Here is a 23180-nt window from a genome sequence, read left to right as displayed (position 1 = left end):
AACCACTGGTCTCTTGATTTACTGGCCTGCCATGAGGCAAGCAGTTATGAGCTTGGACTCGGTAACACTGTTTATGATACTGTACTCGAGTGTGCAAGATGTTACCACTGGAGGAAACTGGGTATAGGGTGCACAGGACCTCTCTGAATTATCAATATTTCTTATAATTAATTGCATGGGAATCTACAGTTACCGCAAAATAAAGAGATTAACTTTTTTTAAAAAGTGCCTTCTAATATGTCTTAACGTACACATTGAGATGGCTGAATCAAAATTCTTCCATTGAAAAAGTGATGAATGTGTTTGATTTCTAATACTTATTTTGGACTTCTTCATCTTTTTCTTTTTTTTTTTTTAAGAATCAATCTCAAACTTTAAAAATAGTCTTCACAGCAAATATTCCCATAAATTTTTCTAGAACTAAGGAAGAAAATTTCTCATTATAAGAATTAGCCAGCACAGTCACTAAATCTAATCTTTGATGAGAGATTTTTAACAGGCAGGTCAATAAATGGCTTTTAATTTAGAAATACTAAGTAATTTAACAACAAATATGGGGATCACTTTTCCTATGAAGAATCAACAGTCCTCCCTCATCACCCCTCTCCCATGTACCTGTTGGTATTGATATACTGTATTTCCAATGTTCATGTAGTTTGTACATTTTTCTATATTGATTTATCATTTTTAAAAAAAGAATGTGACTTTTCCCAGACATAGTGGCATACAGGGCCTCCTTTTAGTCTAAGTTACATTCTGTATTTCAGCATTCAGCCCAAGAATGCTAAATTATGCTACATAAGATGAACAGTACACATCCCTCAGTTCTAAGCAGGGATTTTTAAATGTGTGGCACCATCAAGAGGCAAGAGCTTGTACTGTCACTGTAACAAGAACCTAGGGTTTGCTCTCAAGTATAGGGGACTATTTTAATACAAAATTACACTAAGACTTTGGCTCAGTTTTTCCCCAATGTGGAGTCACTAGATTATTGCTAAATGCTATTTTTTTCCCTTCCCATTCCTCTTCTACCCATCTAGCCCGCCAAGTGAAGAAGAAAAAAAAAGACTTTTTATTCTCAGTTAACTGGGGACAGTTGGCAACTCTAATTTGCTAAGAATTAATTCCTTCAATATTTACTAAACATCTACATTTATGCCAGCAATCTGCTATTTAAAAGATAAAGTCTTTATTCTCTAATGACCCAAGGTGATCTGACCATAGATAACAGTCTACTTTATGTTATCTAGTAGTTATAGATTTACTCTTATTTTATTAGAAATTAAAGAAGTTGTCTTAGAGAATGGATAGCTTATTTAGAAAGTAGACAGTATTACCAATCTAATCCTGTGCTGACCAATATCCAATATATTATAATTAATTTCATCTTTTTTTTTTTTGTAGTTTTTCTCAATGTAAGAAAATTTTAAAACACATGGTTCACATTTACAGCTCACATTGTATTTCTGCGTCAGACTCTACAAACCATCCAAACGAGTCATGAAAGTAAAGGGGGCAGAGAATGGCAGAGAACTTACTGGCTGCTTTAAACATCAGAGCTAGGAAAAGCAAGGCTCCACAGAAACAAATCATTCTAAAGCTTATGTCAAACCTGAAGATTAAATCAAATAATTAATGAATGGACATTCTGACTCAGAATACAGGAAGAGAGTCATAATTTCTAAATATCCCTTTAAAAAGTGTGAGCCATCAAATTTATTTGGTTAGTAAACCAACCTGTCACCCCATTTGCAGTTTAACTGACTCACTTCCCACCACTGCAACCCTTGTTTTTTTTTTAAATTAAAACTATAGTCAGGATGTAGCAAGAGGAAGGGCCACATCAGGAAGCAGATGCCTTTCAAGTCAGACGGGAGTGCAAAATAGTTTTCAATACTTAAGTTTGCCTTCACATTTCAAACACATTCTTCTTAGGAAAAAAGTAAGATGGCTAGGAAGCCATAGGCATTCTTATAACACTGTCCTTTCTGCTTCCAGTGAAGAGGTGTTGTCAAATTTACAGGACAAAAAGGTCTGAATGACCAAACTGTCTTTTGGGGTCAGAAGTCACTAGGAAGTAGAGGCAGCAAGAAGCAGATATAAAAGCAAAACACATCCACAGGTAGACTAACTCTCACCTGACAATGCTCACTCTTCTTGAGTTCCCAAATTTTCCTAATTATAGAACTGAATTATAAAGCCTGTTTACTCTCTGGTCTTTAAATTAGTATCTGTCTTACCACCTTAAGGAGATTAGAGAACATACACTTTTATTTTATAAAATCCCATTTTATATAACTCCTTAAATATACTCAATTATACTTTTAGTTAATTTTAGAAACATTAGATCTATTGTCTACTCAAAAGTACACAAGCCTTGGTTTTGTATGATTCTGGAGAGCACCAATTCTTACAAAGAATGCTACAAATTTTTCAGCATAAAGAAAAATAACTCATTCTCATCTTTATATTTTTAAGTGAAAAGTGGAAGAGAATTTTCTGTTTCTGGAAGTAAAAAGAATGCATTTATGCTGAGATATTTGCATTCTTTTGTGGAGAGCTTCACTGTTACCTAGAACTAAGTATGTAAACTTAAGTTTGAGATGTCTGGGAACTAGGGGACCAGCCTATGGCCACAGAATAAGGAAAGCCAGAATGAATATCATTCACTCTTTCTAAAAACATGTGTACAATGTTTCCCATACTCTACTCATCTGGCTACAAGGTGGATGCACAGCAGTGAGCAAGACAGGCATGGTCCCAGCCCTTTGCAACTTAAAATTCTTTAGTTGTAAAGCACTTTCAGAAACGCTATTAGAACAAAACATCTTCTAAATTGTAGAGAATCGCTGTCCCAGACATTTCACCTATTCACATAATAAATACCATGGAAGTATTATTACGTGTCTTGAAAGAAAGTCAACCTCATCTCCGGGGTGGCAGAATATGTAAAAAGTTAGAAAACCTTATTCCATGGTGCCTCATGACAGCTGGCATCATATTACAACTTGCTGGAGAAATGAACACCAAGTGTGACTCTACAGCGTTCTAAACAGTGACAGTACTGTTTATCAAGGTACCACAGATGACTGTCATCAGCCAGAAAGAAAATAATGGATTGCTACAACTCAATTTGTGGGAATCTATTGGTTCTCCACAATAGCACACAGATGCTTTTGGTGATATAATCAAATGAATACTCTTAATAGCAGTAGGGTTTGCTTTAAGTTTTTTATTTTCCCCTTTTCTTCCTAAAATGACTTTAACTGCCCTGGACCGTAAGATGAACTAGATGGGCATCACTACCTCTGTATTACTGGAAGGGAGGCAGGTATCAAATGAGACAAATAAAAGAATATCCTGTCTACTTTGTAATGATTTCTTTAGCCTTTCAAGCATCTAGTTTGTCAAAGGATCAGCATCCCAGCCCACTAGAGGTACCTTATCCATTCCCCTACTTGGAAAACAGCTCAGAACTGGGAAGTTTAAATGACCACTGGCCAGCCCAGAAGGATGTCACAAGGTCTATAAGCTGACGTGCACACACTTCGTGCACACAGGACCCTCTTAAGACCTCACTTGCACCTAGTAACTCTTAGTTGGCAGTATTTTTAAACAAGCCTTGATATCTGGTTTCTAAAAATCATAAATTTAAGAAAGAAGGCTGGCTTAATGACAAAAGAAAAATTGGCAGCTTAGAGCAAGAAAGAAGAAAAATTATAAAAAACAAAACAACTCAACTAGCACAGCAGTTGGAAGCTATTTAATGTTGACTCACTGTGGATAATTGTACCCCATTAGTAGGTCCTTAGAGATTCATGATTAGGGTTCAGCCTTTAATACTCAATATAATTACCTTGAGTTTTCAAATAAAGATTGCACAAGTAAAAAAATCCAAATGAAACACTGGGATAATCACGACTCAAGCTAAAAAATACTACAGAAATTATGCTTAGTGAATCAACTTTATCCTGCTTGGTTTCCTCATTAATGAATTCAATAAATCTTTGCCATCTATTAATTCTATATTTGTCTAAGAGTTGGGTTTATTTTTTGAAAATTATGCTTTGACAATTTGGAGGTCCCAGTGGACTCATCCTGTAGAGTCAATTAAACTGTACTGCTCATGAAGAATAGTTCATGGGCTGGAAGCCCAGGCACAGCTTTTCTTGGCTCCTGGAGTAAACCCCATATGGCAGTAGAACTTTACCTTCACTGACTCGCTATCTTCTGAAATTTTTGTTTTCCTGCTCTGGGTTTCTGATTCGTGTCTACATTTGATCGGGGTTTTGGATTGCACACAATCAATAGTTATCTGCATTGATGGTGCAATGACTGGGAATCTGGTTTTATGATCTGACCACTTGGTGAACTGTCAGGTAGAACTGGAAGCTACCCTTGTTCTGGTGAGAGACGGCTGAGCATTTATTTGTCATCATTTCTCACTTGTTTGTTGTTCTTCTATTTGTGAACTCAAATCAGGACAATTTTTTTTGCCTAGTCTCTGTAACTGAGAAATAAAAATCACTGTGTGTGAGTGAAATATTTTCCTACTTCCTGAGGATAATAATACATTAAAATAAAGGACCTCTATTATGATTGGTTTATAAAGACTAATAAGCATTTAAATAAATGTAACATTCCCAAAATTCCAAAAAAATAAAAAGGAAATTCTAAAAATTTAAATGTGTTCTCCTTTAGAAAAGACCTTCCTCTTCAAAACTGTTGACTTCAGAAGCAGTTTTCTTTGCCTTAGAAAACAAGTTTAGATGAATAAAGTGAATCCTTACACAAATTATCAAACACTGATTTGATAATTTGGTTTAAAAAACAGTTATATGTCTTTGCCTTGTCTTATCAGTGTACAGTATAATACAAGTTTAATTTCATCTTTAAAATAAGTTTGGATTGTTTTATCATAAAGAGATTAGTTTCTCTGAACTTCTTTACTAGTTTACTGAAAAGATAAGCTAAGATTACTTCCATATACAGTGTAAGATTAAGAAAAACATAAAATTTGTGTTCAACCAAACAATTATAACTATGACAAACCTTTTTATATCAAGAGTAATTATGTTCTGTGATGTGTCAGCTTAAACACAGTTTACAATATCTTAAGTTAAGGGCTTCTGTCTGAAGTGTCTGATTGTTCCAGAAAGTGAAAGAAGACCGTGAAGAACAAAAATTGATGGAAATTAAAAAATTACATATTTGGATGTCAGGGAGATCAAGATAGTGGAGAAAGAGGACGCTGAGTTCATCTCCCCCCAGGAACACATCAAAAATACAGTTTTCTGCAGAAACTTTGCAGGCCAGAAGCGAGTGGCATGATATATCTAAAGTGCTGAAAGGGAAAAACCTAAGACCTAGGACACTCTACCCAGCAAGGTTATCATTCAGAAGTGAAGGAGAGATAAAGAACTTCTCAGACAAGCAAAAACTAAGAGTTCAGCAATACTAAAGTGACCCTAAAAGAAGTGTTAAAGAGTCTTCTCTAAGAGGAAAAGAAAAGGCTACAACAAAAAGTGAGAATTTATAGGAAAGAAAAAATCCCACAGATAAAGGCAAATATATAGTAAAGATTGTGGATCAACTACTTAAATAGTCGAGCATGAAGATTAAAAGACAAAAATTGTAAAATCAACTATAACTACAATAAACAGTTATGGGATAGACATGAAGATGTAAAATATGACATCAAAAACCCAAAAGTGGGGGAGGGGAGTAAAAAACGTAGATCTTTTAGAATGTGTTTGAATTTAAATGACTATCAGTTTAGAACGAGTAGATATATTTATAGGTCAACATATGAACCCCATGGTTACCACAAATCAAAACTTACAATAGATAGACAAAAACTAAGCAGAAAGAAACACAAGCATACCACTGAAGAAAATCATCAAACCACAAGGGAACAAACTAAAAGAAGAGAAAAAAACAGAAGAACTACAATAACAACCAGTAAACAAGTAACAAAATGGCAAGAAGTACACACTCATCAATAGTCACTTTAAATGTCAATGAACTAAATGCTCCAATCAAAAGACATAGGATGCCTGATTGGATAAAAAAAAAACAAGACCCATCTATATGCTGCCTACAAGAGACTCACTTCAGAGCTAAAATCACACACAGACTGAAAGTGAGGGGATGGAAAAAGATATTTCATGAAAATGGAAATGTAAGAAAGCTAGGGTAGTAATACTCATATCAGACAAAGTAGACTTTAAAACAAAGTCTATATCCAAAGACAAAGAAGGGCATTATATGATGATAAAGGGATCAATATGAGAAGAGGATATAACACTCATTAACATATTTAGGTGCTCCTGTATTAGTTAACATATACCTAATATAGGAGCACCTGAATATATAAAGTAAATATTAACAGACATAAAGGGGGAAATTAACAATAATACGATAAAAGTAGAGGACTTTAACACCTCTCTTACATCAACTGACAGATCATTCAAACAGAAAATCAATAAGAAAACAATGGTCTTAAACGACATATAGACCAGTTGGACTTAACAGATATCTACAGGACATTCCGCTCAAAAACAGCAGAATACACATTTCTTTTCAAGTGCACATGGAACATTCTCCAGGAAAGATCACATGCTAGGAAACAAAACAAATCCCAACAAATTTAAGAGTCTAGAAATTATATCAAGCATCTTTTTCAACCACATGGTATGAAACTAAAAATCAATTACAGGGAAAAAAATGGGAAAAACACAAACATGTGGAGATTAAACAACATGCCGCTAAAAAACCAGTGGACCAATGAAGAAATCAAAGAGGAAACCAGAAAATACCCTGAGACAAATGAAAATAAATACACAGGGACTTCCCTGGTGGCACAGTGGTTAAGAATCTGCTTGCCAACGCAGGGGACATGGGTTCGAGCCCTGGTCCATGAATATCCCACATGCCGTGGAGCAACTAAGCTCATGTGCCACAACTACTGAGCCTGCACTCTAGAGCCCACGAGCCACGACTACTGAGCCCACATGCCACAACTACTGAAGCCTGTGCACCTAGAGCCCATGCTCTGCAACAAGAGAAGCCACCGCGATGAGAAGCCTGCACTCTGCAATGAAGAGTAGCCCCTGCTTGAGGCAACTAGAGAAAGCCCATGTGCAGCAACAAAGAACCAACGCAGCCAAAAATAAATAAAATAATTAATTAAAAAACAAAACAAAACACAACTTTCCAAAACCTATGGGACACAGAAAAAGTGGTTCTAAGAGGGAAGTTTATAGCAATACAGGACTATCTCAAGAAATAAGAAAAATCTCAAATAAACAACTTAAACTGCCATCTAAAGGAATTTAAAAAGGAAGAACAAACAAAGCCTAAAGGCAGCAGAAGGAAGAAAATAATAAATATCAGAGAGGAAATAAATATAATAGAGACCAAAAATAAATAGAAAAGATTTATGAAACCAAGAGCTGATTGTTTAAAAGATAAATAAAATTGATAAGCCTTTAGCCAGACTCATTTAAAAAAAAAAGAGAAAGGACACAAATAAAATAAGAAACAAAAGAGAAGAACCAATATCACAGAGATACAAAAAATCATAATAGAATACTATGAACAGTTATAAACCAACAAATTGTACAACCTAGAAGAAATGGATAAATTCCTAGAAACACACAATCTTCCAAGACTGAATAAAGAAGAAATAGATAATCTGAACAGACCAATCACTAGTGGTGAAATTGAATGAAGAATTAAAAAAACTCCCAGTAAACAAAAATCCAGGACCAGATGGCTTCACAGGGAATTCTAAAAGACATATAAAGAAGAGCTAATACCTATCCTTCTCAAACTATTCCAAAAAATCGAAGAAAAGGGAACACTCCCAGATAAATTCTATGAGGCCACCATTACCCTGATACCAAAACCAGACAAAGACACTACAAAAAAAGAAAGAAAGAAAGAAAATTGCAGACCAATATCTCTGATGAACAGAGGTGCAAAAATCCTCAACAGAATATTAGGAAACCAAATTCAACAATATATAAAAAAGGATCATACACCATGATCAAGTAGGATTTATTCCAGGGATGCAAAGATGATTCAATATCCACAAATTAACGAATGCAATACATCACATTAACAAAAAGAAAGATAAAAATCATATAACCATTTCAATAGACATAGAAAAAGCATTTAACAAAATTCAACAACCATTCATGATTCAAACTCTCATCAAAGTTGGCATACAGGGAACATATCTCAACATATTAAAGGCCATTTATGACAATCCCATAACTAACATCATTCTTAATGGTGAAAAGCTGAAAGCTTTTCCTCTACAACCAGGAACAAGGCAAGGATGCCCACTCTTGCCACTTCTATTCAACATGGTATTAGAAATCCTATCCACAGCAATCAGATAAGAAAAGAAAAGGCATCAAAATGGGAAAGGAAGAAGTAAAACTGTCACTATTTGCAGATGACATGACACTATATATTCAAAACCCTATAAAGTCTCCACAAAAAACTATTAGAACTAATAAAGGAATTCAGTAAAGTTGCAGGATACAAGATTAATATACAGAAATCTCTTGCTTTTCTATACACTAATGATGAACTATCAGAAAGAGAAATCAAGAAAACAATCCTGTTTAAAATCACATCAAAAAGAATAAAATACCTGGGAATAAATTTAGTCAACTAGGAGAAAGACCTATACTCTGAAAACTATAAAACACTGATGAAGTAAATTGATGATGATACAAAGAAATAGAGAGATTTCCTATGTTCATGAATCTGAAGAATTAACATTGTTAAAATGTCCATACCACCCAAAGCAATCTACAGATTTAATGTGATCCTTATCAAAATATCCAAGACATTTTTCACAGAATAAGAATGAATAATCCTAAAACTTATTTGTAACCACAAAAGACCCTGCATAGCCAAAGCAGTCTTGACAAAAATGAACAAAGCTGGAGGAATCACACTCCTTGATTTCAGACTATACTACAAAGCTACGGTAATCAAATAGTATGGTGCTGGCACAAAAACATACACATAGATCAATGTAACAGAATAGAGAGTACAGAAACAAACCCATATACTTATGGTCAATTACTCTGTGACAAAGGAGGCAAGAATATACAATGGAAAAAAGACAGTCTCTTCAACAAGTGGTGCTGGGAAAATTGGACAACTACATGTGAAAGAATGAAATTAGAACATTCTCTAACACCATATACAAAAATAAACTCAAAATGGATTAAAGACTTAAATGTAAAACCAGAAACCATAAAACTCCTAGAAGAAAACATAGGCAGAACATTCTTTGACATAAGTTGTAGCAGTATTTTTTTGGATCTTTCTCCTCAGGCAAAGGAAACAAAAGCAAAAATAAACAAGTGGGACCTAATTAAACTTCACAGCTTTTGCAAAGCAAAGGAAACCACCAATAAAACAAAAAGACAGCCTACTGGATGGGAGAATATTTGCAAATGATATATTCAATAAGGGGTTAATATCAAAAATATATAAACAGCTCATACAACTCAATATCATAAAAACAAACAACTCAATTAAAAAATAGGCGGAAGACCTGAAAAGACATTTTTCCAAAGAAGACATACAGATGGCAAATAGACACATGAAAAGATGCTCAACATTGCTAATCATCAGAAAAATGCAAATCATAACCACAGTGAGATAGCCCCTCACACCTGTCGGAATGGCTATCATCAAAAAGACCACAAATAACAAATGCTGGCAAGGATGTGGAGAAAAGGGAACCCTAGTAAACTGTTGGTGGGAATGTCAACTGGCAGAGACATTATGGAAAACAGTATGGAGATGCTTCAAAATATTAAAACTAGAACTACCATATGATCCAGCAATTCTACTTCTGAGTACATACCAAAAGAAAACAGAAATCAGTAATTTGAGAAGACACATGCACCCCAATGTTCATAGCAGCATTATTTACAATAGCCAAGATATGGAAGCAACCTAAGAGCTCATCAACAGATGAATAAAGAAGATGTGGTACATACAGACAATGGAATATTACTCAGCCATAAAAAATAATGAAGTTTTCCCATTTGCAACAACATGGATGGACCTGGAGGGTATTATGCTTAATGAAATAAGTCAGCCAGAGAAAGACGAATACTGTATGTTAGCACTTACATGTAGAATCTAAACAATAAAACAAATGAATAAACATAACAAAACAGAAAGAGACTCACAGATATAGAGAACAAACTCGGTGATAACATGTGGGGAGAGGGATGGAGAGGCAATAGAAGGGTAGGGAATTAAGAGGTACAAACTACTATGTATAAAATAAACTATAAGGATATATGGTACAGTATAGGGAATACAGCCAATATCTTATAATAACTTTAAGTGGAGTATAATCTATAAAAATGTTGAATCACCACGTTGTACACCTGAAAGTTATACAATACTGTAAATCAACTGTACTTTAATAAAATAAAGTTACATTAAAAATTTTAGATTTGCAGAAAGGGAGCTTATTTGACTTACTTTATAATACCTGCAAATAGTTAATTCTGTAAAGATGTAATAAAATGTTAAAATTTTGGCAAAGTTTGAACGCATTGATGAGTTTATGAAGTAATTTTTTTATGAGAAGTATCCTATTAATGTAAAACTAAAATGCAATTATCTCTTATTGAAATTACCTACTTACTTATCTTGGAGAAATCAGCCTATGCTTACAAAAGATAGCAAAAGTTTATTTTATTTTTTTGTAATCTGCCCAGAGAGAAGAGTTTCAGTATCCCACAAGAGTAATCTTTTGTGCCTTCTCCTAACTGGGATATATACTTGCATATTTAAAATGACCAGAAACAGTTCCTCATCTGATTATTTTAAGATTTATTGTTTATAATAAATAACTTATTCTCACTTTATTAGGTAACCAAACTGCGAACATTCATTTTTCTCAGGCATCCACAACGCTATATTATTCAAATAACATAATCTCTGATTAATATTTGATTTTGCCTTCCCAAGATCAGACCCTAAATTCAGGAAAACAAATTTTTTCCAAGATACCTTTTACATTTGAACTGTCTTTAAGTTTTCCCAGAGGACTCTTGGGCAATGACAAAGATTTTTTTTCTTAACCTTACAAAAAGAAGAATGCTAGAAATAATTAGGTTTATTTGTTAAGCCCCTTCTTGATAAATAGCTCAACACTATCAAGAAATGCATAGGAAGATTTGTCAAATCAAATGAGAAGCTCAGCCTTCCCTAGGCTAATTTTGTACAGGTAAAATATTATAGCATAAAGTTCAGTGATTGCATACTTTACAGAAAGGCCCTGGATATATGTCAACGTCCTCACTCTCTGCAATACGTTCTCACCCTCAGGGGAAACACTGATTAAATAAGACCAACATGGGCTTCCCTGGTGGTGCAGTGGTTAAGAATCCGCCTGCCAATGCAGGGGACATGGGTTTGAGCCCTGGTCCAGGAAGATCCCACATGCCGCGGAGCAACGAAGCCCATGTGCCACAACTACTGAGCCTGCACTCTAGAGCCCGCGAGCCACAACTACTGAGCCTGCATGCCACAACTACTGAAGCCTGCATGCCTAGAGCCCATGCTCTGCAACAAGAGAAGCCACCGCAATGAGAAGCCCACGCACCACAACGAAGAGTAGCCCCCTCTCACCACAACTAGAGAAAGCCCGCGCACAGCAACAAAGACCCAACGCAGCCAAAAATAAATAAATAAAATAAATAAGTTTATTTAAAAAAATAATAAGAAAATCAACATCTTATTGCCTAATAGAAGATTTTAATTCTCCTTCTTGCTGATACTGTTTGTTAAATTAACCGTAGATTTAACCATAGCCACTTACTCTTACCCTCACCCAGTAGTCCACGATTTCCTCTCATGCTTTCCTAAAGACTCTGCTTAAGTTATAGGTGAGGATGTGCCTTTAACAAAGAAAGACAGTCTCAGAGCCTCGTGGACAGAACTTTACCAGATACTCTTCACTCCACTCTTGATATTTCAAAGAATGGACTTAGGGTCAGAGGCTGACAGAAGAGCTGACATTACATAGACAAGTATGAGATAGTACTAGAGGCTAAATCAGATTTTCAGGACTTCTTTTAGTTCAGAAATAGATAACTTCATGAAATCAAATTAATGACCCAAGGTTAGAGGAATAAGAATTAATTACATAGAACAGATTGAACTGAAACTGGAAATCTAATTTCTAAATGTGGACATGTGTTTTGGAAAATTATTGGCATTATCTTAATGTTCTATTTTCTGATGGGGAAAATCCTTTTAGCATTCATGCTGATCTATCTCTAACCGTCAATTTAGTTGACTCCGATGTTGCAAACTAAATGAAACATTCTTTTAATGTTTGTTTGTTCTCCTTGGTCCTTCAGATTCAGGAAAAAACATTTTTATCTGAGACATTTTACTTTTTAATGGCAATAACATTATTTGCATGGGCTCAATAAGAATCTGTCCTCCCTTTTACTGGAATATAATCAGACAAATAGACAATACAACAGAGGCCAAATGTGGAGTGTCTTACTTAAAAATTAGCCTCACTTCAACAGATATGACAAGCCCCTTATTAAGGAGAAAGGGTTATAACTTCATATCTGAAGCTAATACCCAAAGCTTCTCCCAAGAAGTTGAACTAGGACCTGTTTGCGGCTTACGGGGCACCAATCTTACAGGCAGTAAAAAGGTCACTTGCTGGATAGCCAGGAGCCTTAGCAGATTTGGGAAAACTAGAGGAAAGAAAAATTCACCAACTCTTATAAGTGCTAAAGATGAAACCAGTTTGGGACTTCCCTGGTGGCGCAGTGGTTAAGAATCCTCCTGCCAATGCAGGGGACACGGGTTCAAGCCCTGGTCCAGGAAGATCCCACATGCCGCAGAGCAACTAAGCCTGTGCGCTACAACTACTGAGTCTGCGCTCCAGAGGCTGCAAGCCACAACTACCGAGCCCACGCGCTGCGCCTAGAACCCATGCTCAGCAGCAAGAGAAGCCACCACAACGAGAAGCTCGCGCACCACAACAAAGAGTAGCCCCTCTCACCTCAACTAGAGAAAGCCTGCGTGCAGCAAGAAAGACCCAACACAGCCAAAAATAAAAATAAATAAATAAATAAATAAGAGTTTGGTTTCCTACCCTTAGAACAGAAGAGTAAATAAAAGCATTTAACGAAGACCTCTGGAGCGATGAAGCCATTGAAATGCTCTCCTAGGTAACTTAATAAATCATAGAAGTTGATTCTCTGGCTTTATCAATGACAGTTGTTCAGTACAGTATAGCACTAGATTTACTATCTATATACAAGAAGGCTTTTATATGCTAATTAAAAGTTTTTCTAGCTTATGTCAATGAATCAGGCCCAAATACAATGGCTTTTGTGATCATGAAAAATCTTTGGAGACTATTTATGATAACAAAGGAACTGCCATACTGGAGCACCATCTAACATACCCACCCACAGAATACCAAATTCTCTAGGGGTATACACATTTGTTTTCATTCACTATTAGTGATTAGGATATTTGGAAACTCTGTAAGGGTAGACATTAACTTATCAAAACTGTGAGTGATGTGAATAATTATTTTTCTAAAATTTCAAGCAAATTCTGTCCTGTATAGATGCAAAAGTTTCTGTTCATTATAATCCAGAAGTTACAATTTTATTGTCCTGTAGGGCATTAACTAGTTTTGTATGTGATTCAGAAATCTTATTCCAGGATACTTTCTTTTAGTAACTAAAATACTTTTGATACTCCTATACTTCTGTAAATCAGCTTTACCATCCTGCAGCTTCCCACATTAAGGAAATCATTAATCATTAATGAATCAAAATAATCTTACAGGTATTCACCCTAAAAAATTATGCTTAAAAGAAAATAGAAAAACGCAGCAGTTTGTTCTCATTCATTCGTGGGACTCTCCTGTTTCCTCTTTTCTTATTATTTTCAATATTTTTTGCAGTAATCATAAATCCATAGAAAAAGACAACTCAGTAATTTTTTTTGAGCATGTGTAGTTTGGAGTCACTATATGTATTAAGACATGACTGAAGGGAGTATGGTGTGTGTGTGTCTATATACGGTGCAGAAAAAAGGTTGAGCACCATTGGGGCAACCTTTCAACTTTACAGACAACTTGCTATACAGAGAAACTTACTGCCTAATTTCCAATGAGTTGTCATTTCACTGATTATTACCATCATAGCATATACATGCAAATTTGATGACATAAATAATACAAATCGGTGTTTCCTCATAGTCTTAAGAGAGAAGTTTGTAAGACTTTTAAAGAAATTCAGTAAAATTCACAACTATCTTTGTTAGATTTATCAAGAATTTATACTTGTGAGACCTCTGCAGAGCAACTTAATATAACTTTAGGCACATGTAGGCCTTCAAACTATCCATTTGTGACTAATAATAATGATCTGGGAAGAGGAAGGTTAGAAGGAGGAAATCTAGGAAGGGACCAGTGGCTGGTGCACATGGAAATTCTACACATGTATCCTTGGAGTTTGTCTCCAAGAAGTTATTCAATGAAACAGTGAGGTCAAGTCAGATGAGAAGATTACCAATCGCTCCATCTCCTGCTCCCTGAGTCTCTCCTCCCTCTGCCGCCGGTGATAATCCATCAGGTCGTCTCGTCCTGAAATGGAGCTAATGCTGCTTTTCCGTTCCCAAAGGACAGGCTGGGGGGTTCCTGAGGCCTGTCTGAGGCTGTCCGGATCTGCATCATCAAACTCAACAGACCCACACGAGAAGTTCCTTCTGGCCGCAAACGCTCTGTCCAGCTCTCCGGGAGGGAATGAATGACCTGGGCTGGTCCCCAAGTAGGAAGCCCTATCAAGGTCATCAGAGGTACAGGAGGAGGTGGAGGCCAGAAGCATCTTCCGAGCCACTCGAGGACTGGCAGGGACGCTGAGGGTGGAACTCACGTAAGGATTGCCCTCAGAGGCAGAGGTTTTATAGGGTAAAGCTCCTGAGCTCAAAGAAGAAAAATTCAGGTAATTGTCATTGTCTGTGATGCTATGAGGTAGATCCTTTTCCCCCAGTTTCGTTCGTTTGGAATTGCCCAGAGAGCTTCTTGGAGGCAAACTGAGAGGTGCCAGCTGATTCTCTGTGGCTCTGTGCAACCTGGGGAGAGATCGGCTATAGGCGCCCATGTGACTCAGGCTGCTGCTCGAGTACTTCCTAGTTCTTAAACTGATGTTTTCAGATGCCAGATCCTTGTGTCTGGTCAACTTGGGCTGAAGTGTCAGGTTGTCCTGGATGCTTATTTTCCTGGCTTGCTTTGGGCTTGAAGGCATACTGGCTGCCCCTGACCTACCGATGGGCAAGGAGCCAGTATCACTCAGGGAACTTCCATTCCACATGGTCAGGAGTGAGCCAGATGCTTTTCGGCCTTCCAGCCCTCCGAGAAAGTAGACATTGTCATGGGATTTATTCCTTGAGCTATATTTGGAATAGGGAGGCTTCTCTGAAAGCCTCAAGGACCTTTCAGTGTCCCGGCCTGTAAAATGATCAAAGTCTGCTCTCCCAAGTGGATATCCACTAAGGGAGGGTGAAGTGCTGCGTAAAGGGGTGGGAGGTTTCACGGAAATATTTTTGTCATTTCCATCGCAAGAGAACTGCTTGGTTCCCTGGATTTTGGCCAAGGAGGGGCTACTTCTGACACTGGTTCCCAAAGGAGAAGGGCTTCTTTTAGCAGGCACAGGTTGTGAGAGGGTTAAATAGGAACCAGAATAGTCTCCATTGGTTTTAAATCTCAGACTGGAAGAATATTTCTTCGGGCTCAGGCTCTCCATCATGTTTTGGGAATCGTTTTCGAGGGAATTCGCCACAAAGCCCGCCTCTAAGCTACCATTCTGTAAATCCAGCTGCTTTTGCATGTGGCTCTGCTCTGCCATAATCTTGTTGGAATCTGTGAAGGAAAAAACAAGAGAAAGCTTTACTTAACAAAGAAGATTTAAAAAGACGAACCACATTTTTCAGCCTACATTAGTACAAATAGGTTTGCAGTCCAATCTGTTGTAATTAAAAAACACAAACGCTGTTTTAGTAATAAACCTAGAAAAGCTGTCCTGCAAAATGAAGATGAATAAAGACCACTGATCTGGGATGTTTCTTATACAAAAGAAAAATAACTCAAGAGGACATCAATGAAATTTGAGAGGAACAAATCCCTAACCAAGTACAGGTGCAAGATGAGGTTGGTACCTAAAAAAGACAATGTCCCTTTAGTTTTCTAGTCCCTGGAGGACCACCTGCTTCCTGAGTACCTAGCAAACACCCAAAGGGATGCTGCAATGGGCCTTCCTTTAGATGTCTCTGCAAGAATCATTAACCACTCAGAAGTTAAGTCCTGAGGAAACTAAATTCACATTCTGGCAGAGAAAGAAAATTTTGTGTTAGACACTGATCAATAACGTGAGGGTTAGAAGATGATTCTTTAAAGGGGGACTATGAGAGTTACCTTCTCAACAAAAAGACTTAATAAAGCTCCTGCATCCATCAGAGAAAGGTAGGTAATAGTAGAGGAAGGAGTGTTCCCCATATTCCTGACATATCAGGGTCAGGGTGGAGTATTTAAAAACCTGAAACTGACGTATCCTTCAAGTTCCCAGGCATCCCAGAGGCACCATGATCATCCTTGATCTAACTCTCTCCTCTCATGGAAACACCTTTCTCCTTTTGCACCCATCCAAACCCACCCATTCTTCGAGGCTCAGATTAGGATTCTATTTTCCACGATGAAAAGAAAATTTTTTTAATGGATGTACCCATAAGAATATGCTTTGGACCCTAGTTTGAACAATATTAACTTAAGAAACTGCAGTTTTAGTCTATGAAAATGTCTTTTTAATCACAAATTATCACTGCAAATATGAACCCTTATATTTCAAACTGATAAAAATATTTTCTTTACGTTATCATCAAAGTGAAAACACAATTTAAACATAAATTTGAACTCAGGTACTGCTAAGACAGTCCTCCAACTCCTTAGGCACCTCAAACACTGGTTACTGCATCTCTGCACTATATATAAACAGTATTACTTATGGTTAGTAATCAATATCATAATGTGTGACCAAGACACAAGTTTAAGGCAGAGGGTTTTCTAGTATTTCTATCATATCTCCAGCCCCTCCTGACTCCCATCGCCCCACAGGTGAGACACTCAATGAACGCAAGTTTTCAATGTCCATCACAGCCTTCCCCACTCCCTCCCAGCCACAGATGGAGGACCTTCACCTTGCTTGCTCAGCCTCAGAGATTTCCTGGGCAAATGCAGGCAGCCCAATAAGGAACTGCTTCTTACCCAGAGAGTGGGGCAAAGAAACAGTTTGGCTGCTTAAATCCTAGAGATGGGCTGAGTCCTCATACCCCTCAAAGCTGCAGCTTCCCACAGGAAGCTCTGCCTTGGGTACCTTATCCTCCAACTCAAAGCCCTACCCTAATGGATAAAAGCATGATTGTCTTTTTAAGTGGACCTCAAAAAAATTTTTGAGATTCTCCTTTAGAATTGCCTCCCAGCTGGGATCTGGCCCTGCCATCTGGCTCTTGCCAGGTCTTTCATTCCTCGGGGACAGTGCCATCTCTGCATCCAAGACGAATGTCCCTCTCAGCAATTGTCTACCACTACCAATTCTGACCTCGAAAGCAACACCAGTCTGGTTTGAGCTATATCTCACCATGCCCCCTTAGAAGACTGAAACCAAGATGACCTCTAGTCTTGGTTCCTTCTATTCCCAGCTAACTTTATCACATGTTGGTTTGCTATGTTGAAATTCCAGCAAACCTTGGTCGATTCCCTCAAGTTAAATATTTTTGAAGTAAGGAGACAAAGAAGTAGGTGGATCCTGAGAACATTACCATGTTATTTATTTAAGGGGAAAAAACACCTTAATTGCCCCCAAAATAGGGAGAAAATCAAAAGCTATAGCATATCATATGAATGAATATTAAACCATTTAAAATATTATTTCAAGGTATGTTTATAGCATTAAAAATACGTTAATATAATGTTAAGTAAATTTTAAAAACCACACATACAGTGAGTGCAGTCTTATATATACACCCACCTCTACACATGGATTACATACAGATGTTCAAGCCAAAATCTGGGGAATCATCACTGATCTCCTCTATCAGTATATCCTCTATCCTCTACCATCTCTATCACTTCTCTATTCCCTCCTTCCTCATTTTATCCATCAACAAATCCTACCAATATTGTCCTTAATCCATAGTCTCAATCTGATCATTTCTTGATATTTCCACTGTTACCCCCCATTACAAGCCAATATCTTCTCTTCCCTTGTCCATATGCTTATTCTATAACAAGAACAATGGAATAAAAGAAATCACACCAGTGGTTTTTAATTCACCTTTCTCAAACTAGTTTGTATTTTCCACATTTTATACAATGTGTTTGGGTTACCTTAACAATGAAGAAAAAAATTAGTGTAAAATATTAGCATATAATCTGCAGCAATACTTCATTTTTAAGTTGATTGGACTCTCATTTTTCCTAAGCTCTTGCCTAATTTTTGATCCAGATATTAACTCTTCCGAAAAAGGTTACTTTAAAGAACTTCTTCATCAGACTAAATATGTAAATATTTGAAGACTTCAACATTTTTTCCAAATCTTCTAAATGACTCAGGCAAAAATGACAATTATGCAAATTTACCCATTCCATACTTTATGCATCTGAAAAACTGCAAAATCAGACATAACACCTTCCCTAATATGAATAAAGTGAACGGAGTCGTTACAAAAAAAGTCTCCAGATGTTTGCTGAATATGGCTTAGATAATATATTTAGTATGCTCATTTTTTAATGTAGTTGTTAGATTATTTCATTACTTGGAGTGATTCTGCTTATTGTATAGAAAAAAATTAAAATCCTAACAGGTAGTTTCAGGCACCTCATTCGTTAACTAGGTATTGAGCGCCTACCATGTAACAGACTTTGGCTTAACAGGCACTAGTGTTGCTATTATTCCTGTTCTCTCCTTTCAGAAACAAAGCAGTGCTGTTCTTCCTCATTCCCATGACATTAGGTGTGGCTATGTCCCTTGCTTTGATCAATGAAATAGGAGAGAAAGTGACATGTCAGTTCCAAGCTGAAACATCAAGAGCTGGAGCATGATTCACCGTTTCCATCCCCTGCTAAGATGACTCACTTGCATCCAAGTCTGTAGAGGCTTCCTTAGCCTACCTCCCTCAGTGAGGACGATAGAGAGAAGGGTCTTTGCCAATCCAAGATTGTCTTAAGCCACTGAGATTTGGGAGCTGTGTGTTACTATGAAGGTGTTAATCTTCATTAAGTGCCTACTATAAAACCAGGCTTTGAGCTAGGCCCTGGAAAATATGTGGTCAAAGATACCATTTCCTGCCTTCACATAGCTTACAGTCCAAAGGGGAAAACACACATATGAATGAATGCTATATGGTGTGATGCATGCTTTAATAGAGGATTGATTGACAGATCGGTAAAGGAGCATGGAGAGGGGCTAACCCACAGACTACTGGTACATCCAGCAAACATCCTGTCTCTGACAGAATTAATAACAAAAATTGTGTAGGAAAAAAGCAACAGTTATTTTCTATATTTAATAACTATGTATCTCTCTCTCATAGTTCTCTAAATCCTTTCCCATCTTCACCACCATGTAAGATATGCTCTCTGGGGTCCAAGTCTATGCCTATCTTAAGTGTGGTTTAAACTGGACAGCAATCCTCCAACCATTTAGGATATTTTAGATAAGGATACAAAGGGAAATCCATAAGTGAGATGTTAGAATAACAAGAAAAGAATTAAAACCAGTTAGTGGGGAAGACTTTGGTTATAAAGTAGTGCATACAAAATAGGAAACAGAGCTAAGATAGTGCAGAGTTAGCCATCCAGAAAGCAAGGCAGAGCAGGTGCTGTTAAATGGAAGTCAGAAGCTAAGCACTGAGCCCAAACTCTGCATTTTCAATATTTGCTCTAACGGTACAGAATTGAGGGTTTATGTCAAAAAGGATACTTAAAAGTTTAATTTTTGACTCAGCAGCATAGGACATTAATGTCATTTTATTTTATTTTATTTTATTTTTTTATTTTTTATTTTTTAAACATCTTTATTGAAGTATAATTGCTTTACAATGGTGTGCTAGCTTCTGCTTTACAACAAAGTGAATCAGTTACACATATACATATGTTGCCATATCTCTTCCCTCTTGCATCTCCCTCCCTATCCCACCCCTCTAGGTGGTCACAAAGCACCGAGCTGATCTCCCTGTGCTATGCGGCTGCTTCCCACTAGTTATCTATTTTACATTTGGTAGTGTATATATGTCCATGACACTCTCTCACCCTGTCACATCTCACCCCTCTAATGTCATTTTAGATGATAAAATGTATTAATGTATTTCAACCGGTTTGCAGTTGCAAATGCTACTTAATCACCCAAACAAAATATTACCAAATACCATTCCCTCTTCCAACAAAACTACATAGTATCAAACTACTATAGGGTATTCTTACTACCCTACAGGGTGGCAACACTTGGTCCCTCTCTCCTCCTCACATACACTTTTATTTTTTTTAATCAAAAAATTTAATTATTGGGAATTCCCTGGGGGTCCAGTGGTTAGGACTCCATGCTTCCACTACAGGGGCCACAGGTTCGATCCCTGGTCAGGGAACTAAGATCCCGCATGCCTCGCAGCTCAGCCAAAACCCACCCACCGCCAAAAAATGTAATTATTGACGCAGTTTAGTTGGCCAAACAAAATACAACACCAAAATATTCCACAGTAGTACTAGCTGAAAGATCAGCTTTACAGTCTCTAGGGAAGAGACAAGCAGGACATTTGCAAATAATAAACCACATCTGAGAAACAGTCATGCAACATTTCTCCAGCACACATATTGCAGAAGAAAGCTACAGATGATCTGGATGGAAGAACATTCCAGAGAATATTTTAAGATATTCATGTCTGATACCCCGGTTTTTCAGTTCAACCTTATTGGGTCTGTTAAGGATGTGTAAAAAGTTGTACACTTAAAGATTTATCATCAAGTGTAAACATGTAATTCACTCATTTTCCTGAAGCTGAGTTTACAGGTCATAGCTGAGTACATACGTATGTATACTTGTGTCAATTTGAGATCTCTTAATCCCATAAATCAATTCAACTCAAAAGGTGGAGAATCACACAGGTGGTCTTTCTGACCCTAGGAGTGACAATAATGGCTCATGATACCTCTCTCTCCTTCCCCAGTGCCAGGGTGTTCTTTTCATTGCGGGTGAGATCACACGAGTGGAGGCCTAGAGGTGGGAAAAGCATAGGGAAATGTAGAACAGGAAGTAGTAATGTACTCTGAATGAGGATGAGAGCGAAGGCAAGGAGAGTAGAGGCAGGAGGGCAGAGGATACCATGGGAGAGACTGGGTTTAATTCCCCAGCAGTGAGGGAAACAGCAACGCGATGGAGCCCTGCAGACAATGTATTAGAGACTGCAGCTGAGGTTAGGAAAAGAAAGCAGAGGAAGAACTAGGGCTGTGGGAGGTGAAAGGGCACACTGCAAAAGGTGTTGTCAAAGTGACACACAAGAGGGAGGGGCGGCGGGACAGAGGTCTGTGTTAACACGTGTAAGAAAGGTGAGGAATTCTCCGAGGTTTCTAGCCTGGCTTCTTGATCTCCGCTGGTGTGTTTCTTTTTGCTTTCCTGTACATTTTATGTAAACAAAAAAGAAGTCTCAGGGAAATTATAAAATCACTGCATTATGTTATTGTGGAAGCAAAACAGCCCCAAGGGCACTAATGGCTCCATATACTGCACGCATACGCACAGAAACAGAACCGGCGTGGAGAAGGGAAGAAGGCATCTGGTGCCCATCTGAAAGAAGAGACAACACCGGGTCGTCTAAACAGGAAAGAAGTTAATGTGTGTTGAAACATTTGGGCTTACTTTCCAATCCATAAATTTAATCCTTCCAGAGCTCTCTTGTTATTTTATCACCTGAAACGTATATCATCCCATTGTCGATTAGAAAATGCCAGGAGTCATTTAGAGATCTCTGGAAGGTACCATGGAAAGTCACAGTACATTTTACCTTAAGAAGAAAATTACTGGAAAAACTAATCTCAGGGATCATGTTTGAAAGTTTCTTGGTAGATTCTTTCCTCTTTGGCACAATGCTCGTATATGTTTTAAAATATAATTCTCCTGCTCCATTTGTACCAAATAACACCACAGTGAACTAATCCCATCCAAACTGTTAAGTCACTAATGGTGACTTCAGAGCACTGTGATGGCCAGAGTTGTAGGGATCTTGGTTTCAAAATAATGAATACACACCCAGGGAGCAAAGTTTTAAAAAACGAACAAATTAAAATGAAGTATTTACTGTGTTGTGTTCTGTGTGTTGCATTAGAAGTAGGAGTCTTAAAGTCTGGCCTATATATATAAATGCAGTTTTCCAGGTAATTTATACCAAGAGTTTGGAGGATTCTTAAATTATACAACACTTTACTTGTCATTCTACATCGCCGTGCACAAACACTTCTCAGGATCATCCAATATAGCAGGAATTAATCAAAGGGGGAGTGCAAGAGCAAGTGATAGGAAAGGGGAAATCTTTTCATATTGCTGGGGAAAGGGGATGGATGTAGATTACAGAAGCAAATTCAGAAAAAGAATCTTAAAAAAAAAAATCAGGAGGGTTTAGGTTAAAATGTCCACTTTATGAAAAAGTTTGAGTCTCTATCGTTCTTATGAGGGGCCTTAGAGCTGAGGTGCTGGCTCTGGGAGCATATTTTGTCACAGACAGTGGTTGATGCCTGGTGTTTCAAGCTCTCCCAGCACACTGGTGGTCCACAGGCTGGCCTCTTTCAGCACTGATGTTTACGGTATGGCAATGTTTTAAAGCACGTACTGATGACACGTAATTGAATTCAGACACCAGCTTAGAGCAGTCTGTCAGAAGCAGTGCCATTAGGGAGGTGGAGGGGAGGGGGGGAACTCTGTGGTGACCAGTGGTGCCTGAGGGAAGAAGCTTTTAGAGGACTGAATAGGAAAAACTAAGAAATCTATTTCAGCCCCAAACTCCAAGCTTAAGAATGGAGAACAGTAAAAGTATGAAAT

At 37.5% G+C, this 23180-nt stretch overlaps 1 protein-coding gene across 6 annotated transcripts in view; it reads right to left on the bottom strand.

The window, feature by feature from the left end:
- PHLDB2 (pleckstrin homology like domain family B member 2) overlaps window positions 1-23180 on the bottom strand; it is a 232468-nt gene that overhangs the window by 82358 nt on the left and 126930 nt on the right. For all 6 annotated transcript variants that reach the window (XM_061194159.1, XM_061194163.1, XM_061194160.1 and 3 more), the window contains one exon: window positions 14613-15961. In XM_061194159.1, coding sequence (XP_061050142.1) covers window positions 14613-15961 — 1349 coding nt within the window. The remainder of the gene's footprint in view (window positions 1-14612; window positions 15962-23180) is intronic.

This window comes from Eubalaena glacialis, chromosome 6, assembly GCF_028564815.1.
Source record: "Eubalaena glacialis isolate mEubGla1 chromosome 6, mEubGla1.1.hap2.+ XY, whole genome shotgun sequence".
In the NCBI taxonomy this organism is placed as follows: Eukaryota; Metazoa; Chordata; class Mammalia; order Artiodactyla; family Balaenidae; genus Eubalaena; species Eubalaena glacialis.
The sequence above is the reverse complement of the archived record's forward strand: the minus strand, read 5'-3'. Positions and strand labels throughout refer to the sequence as shown.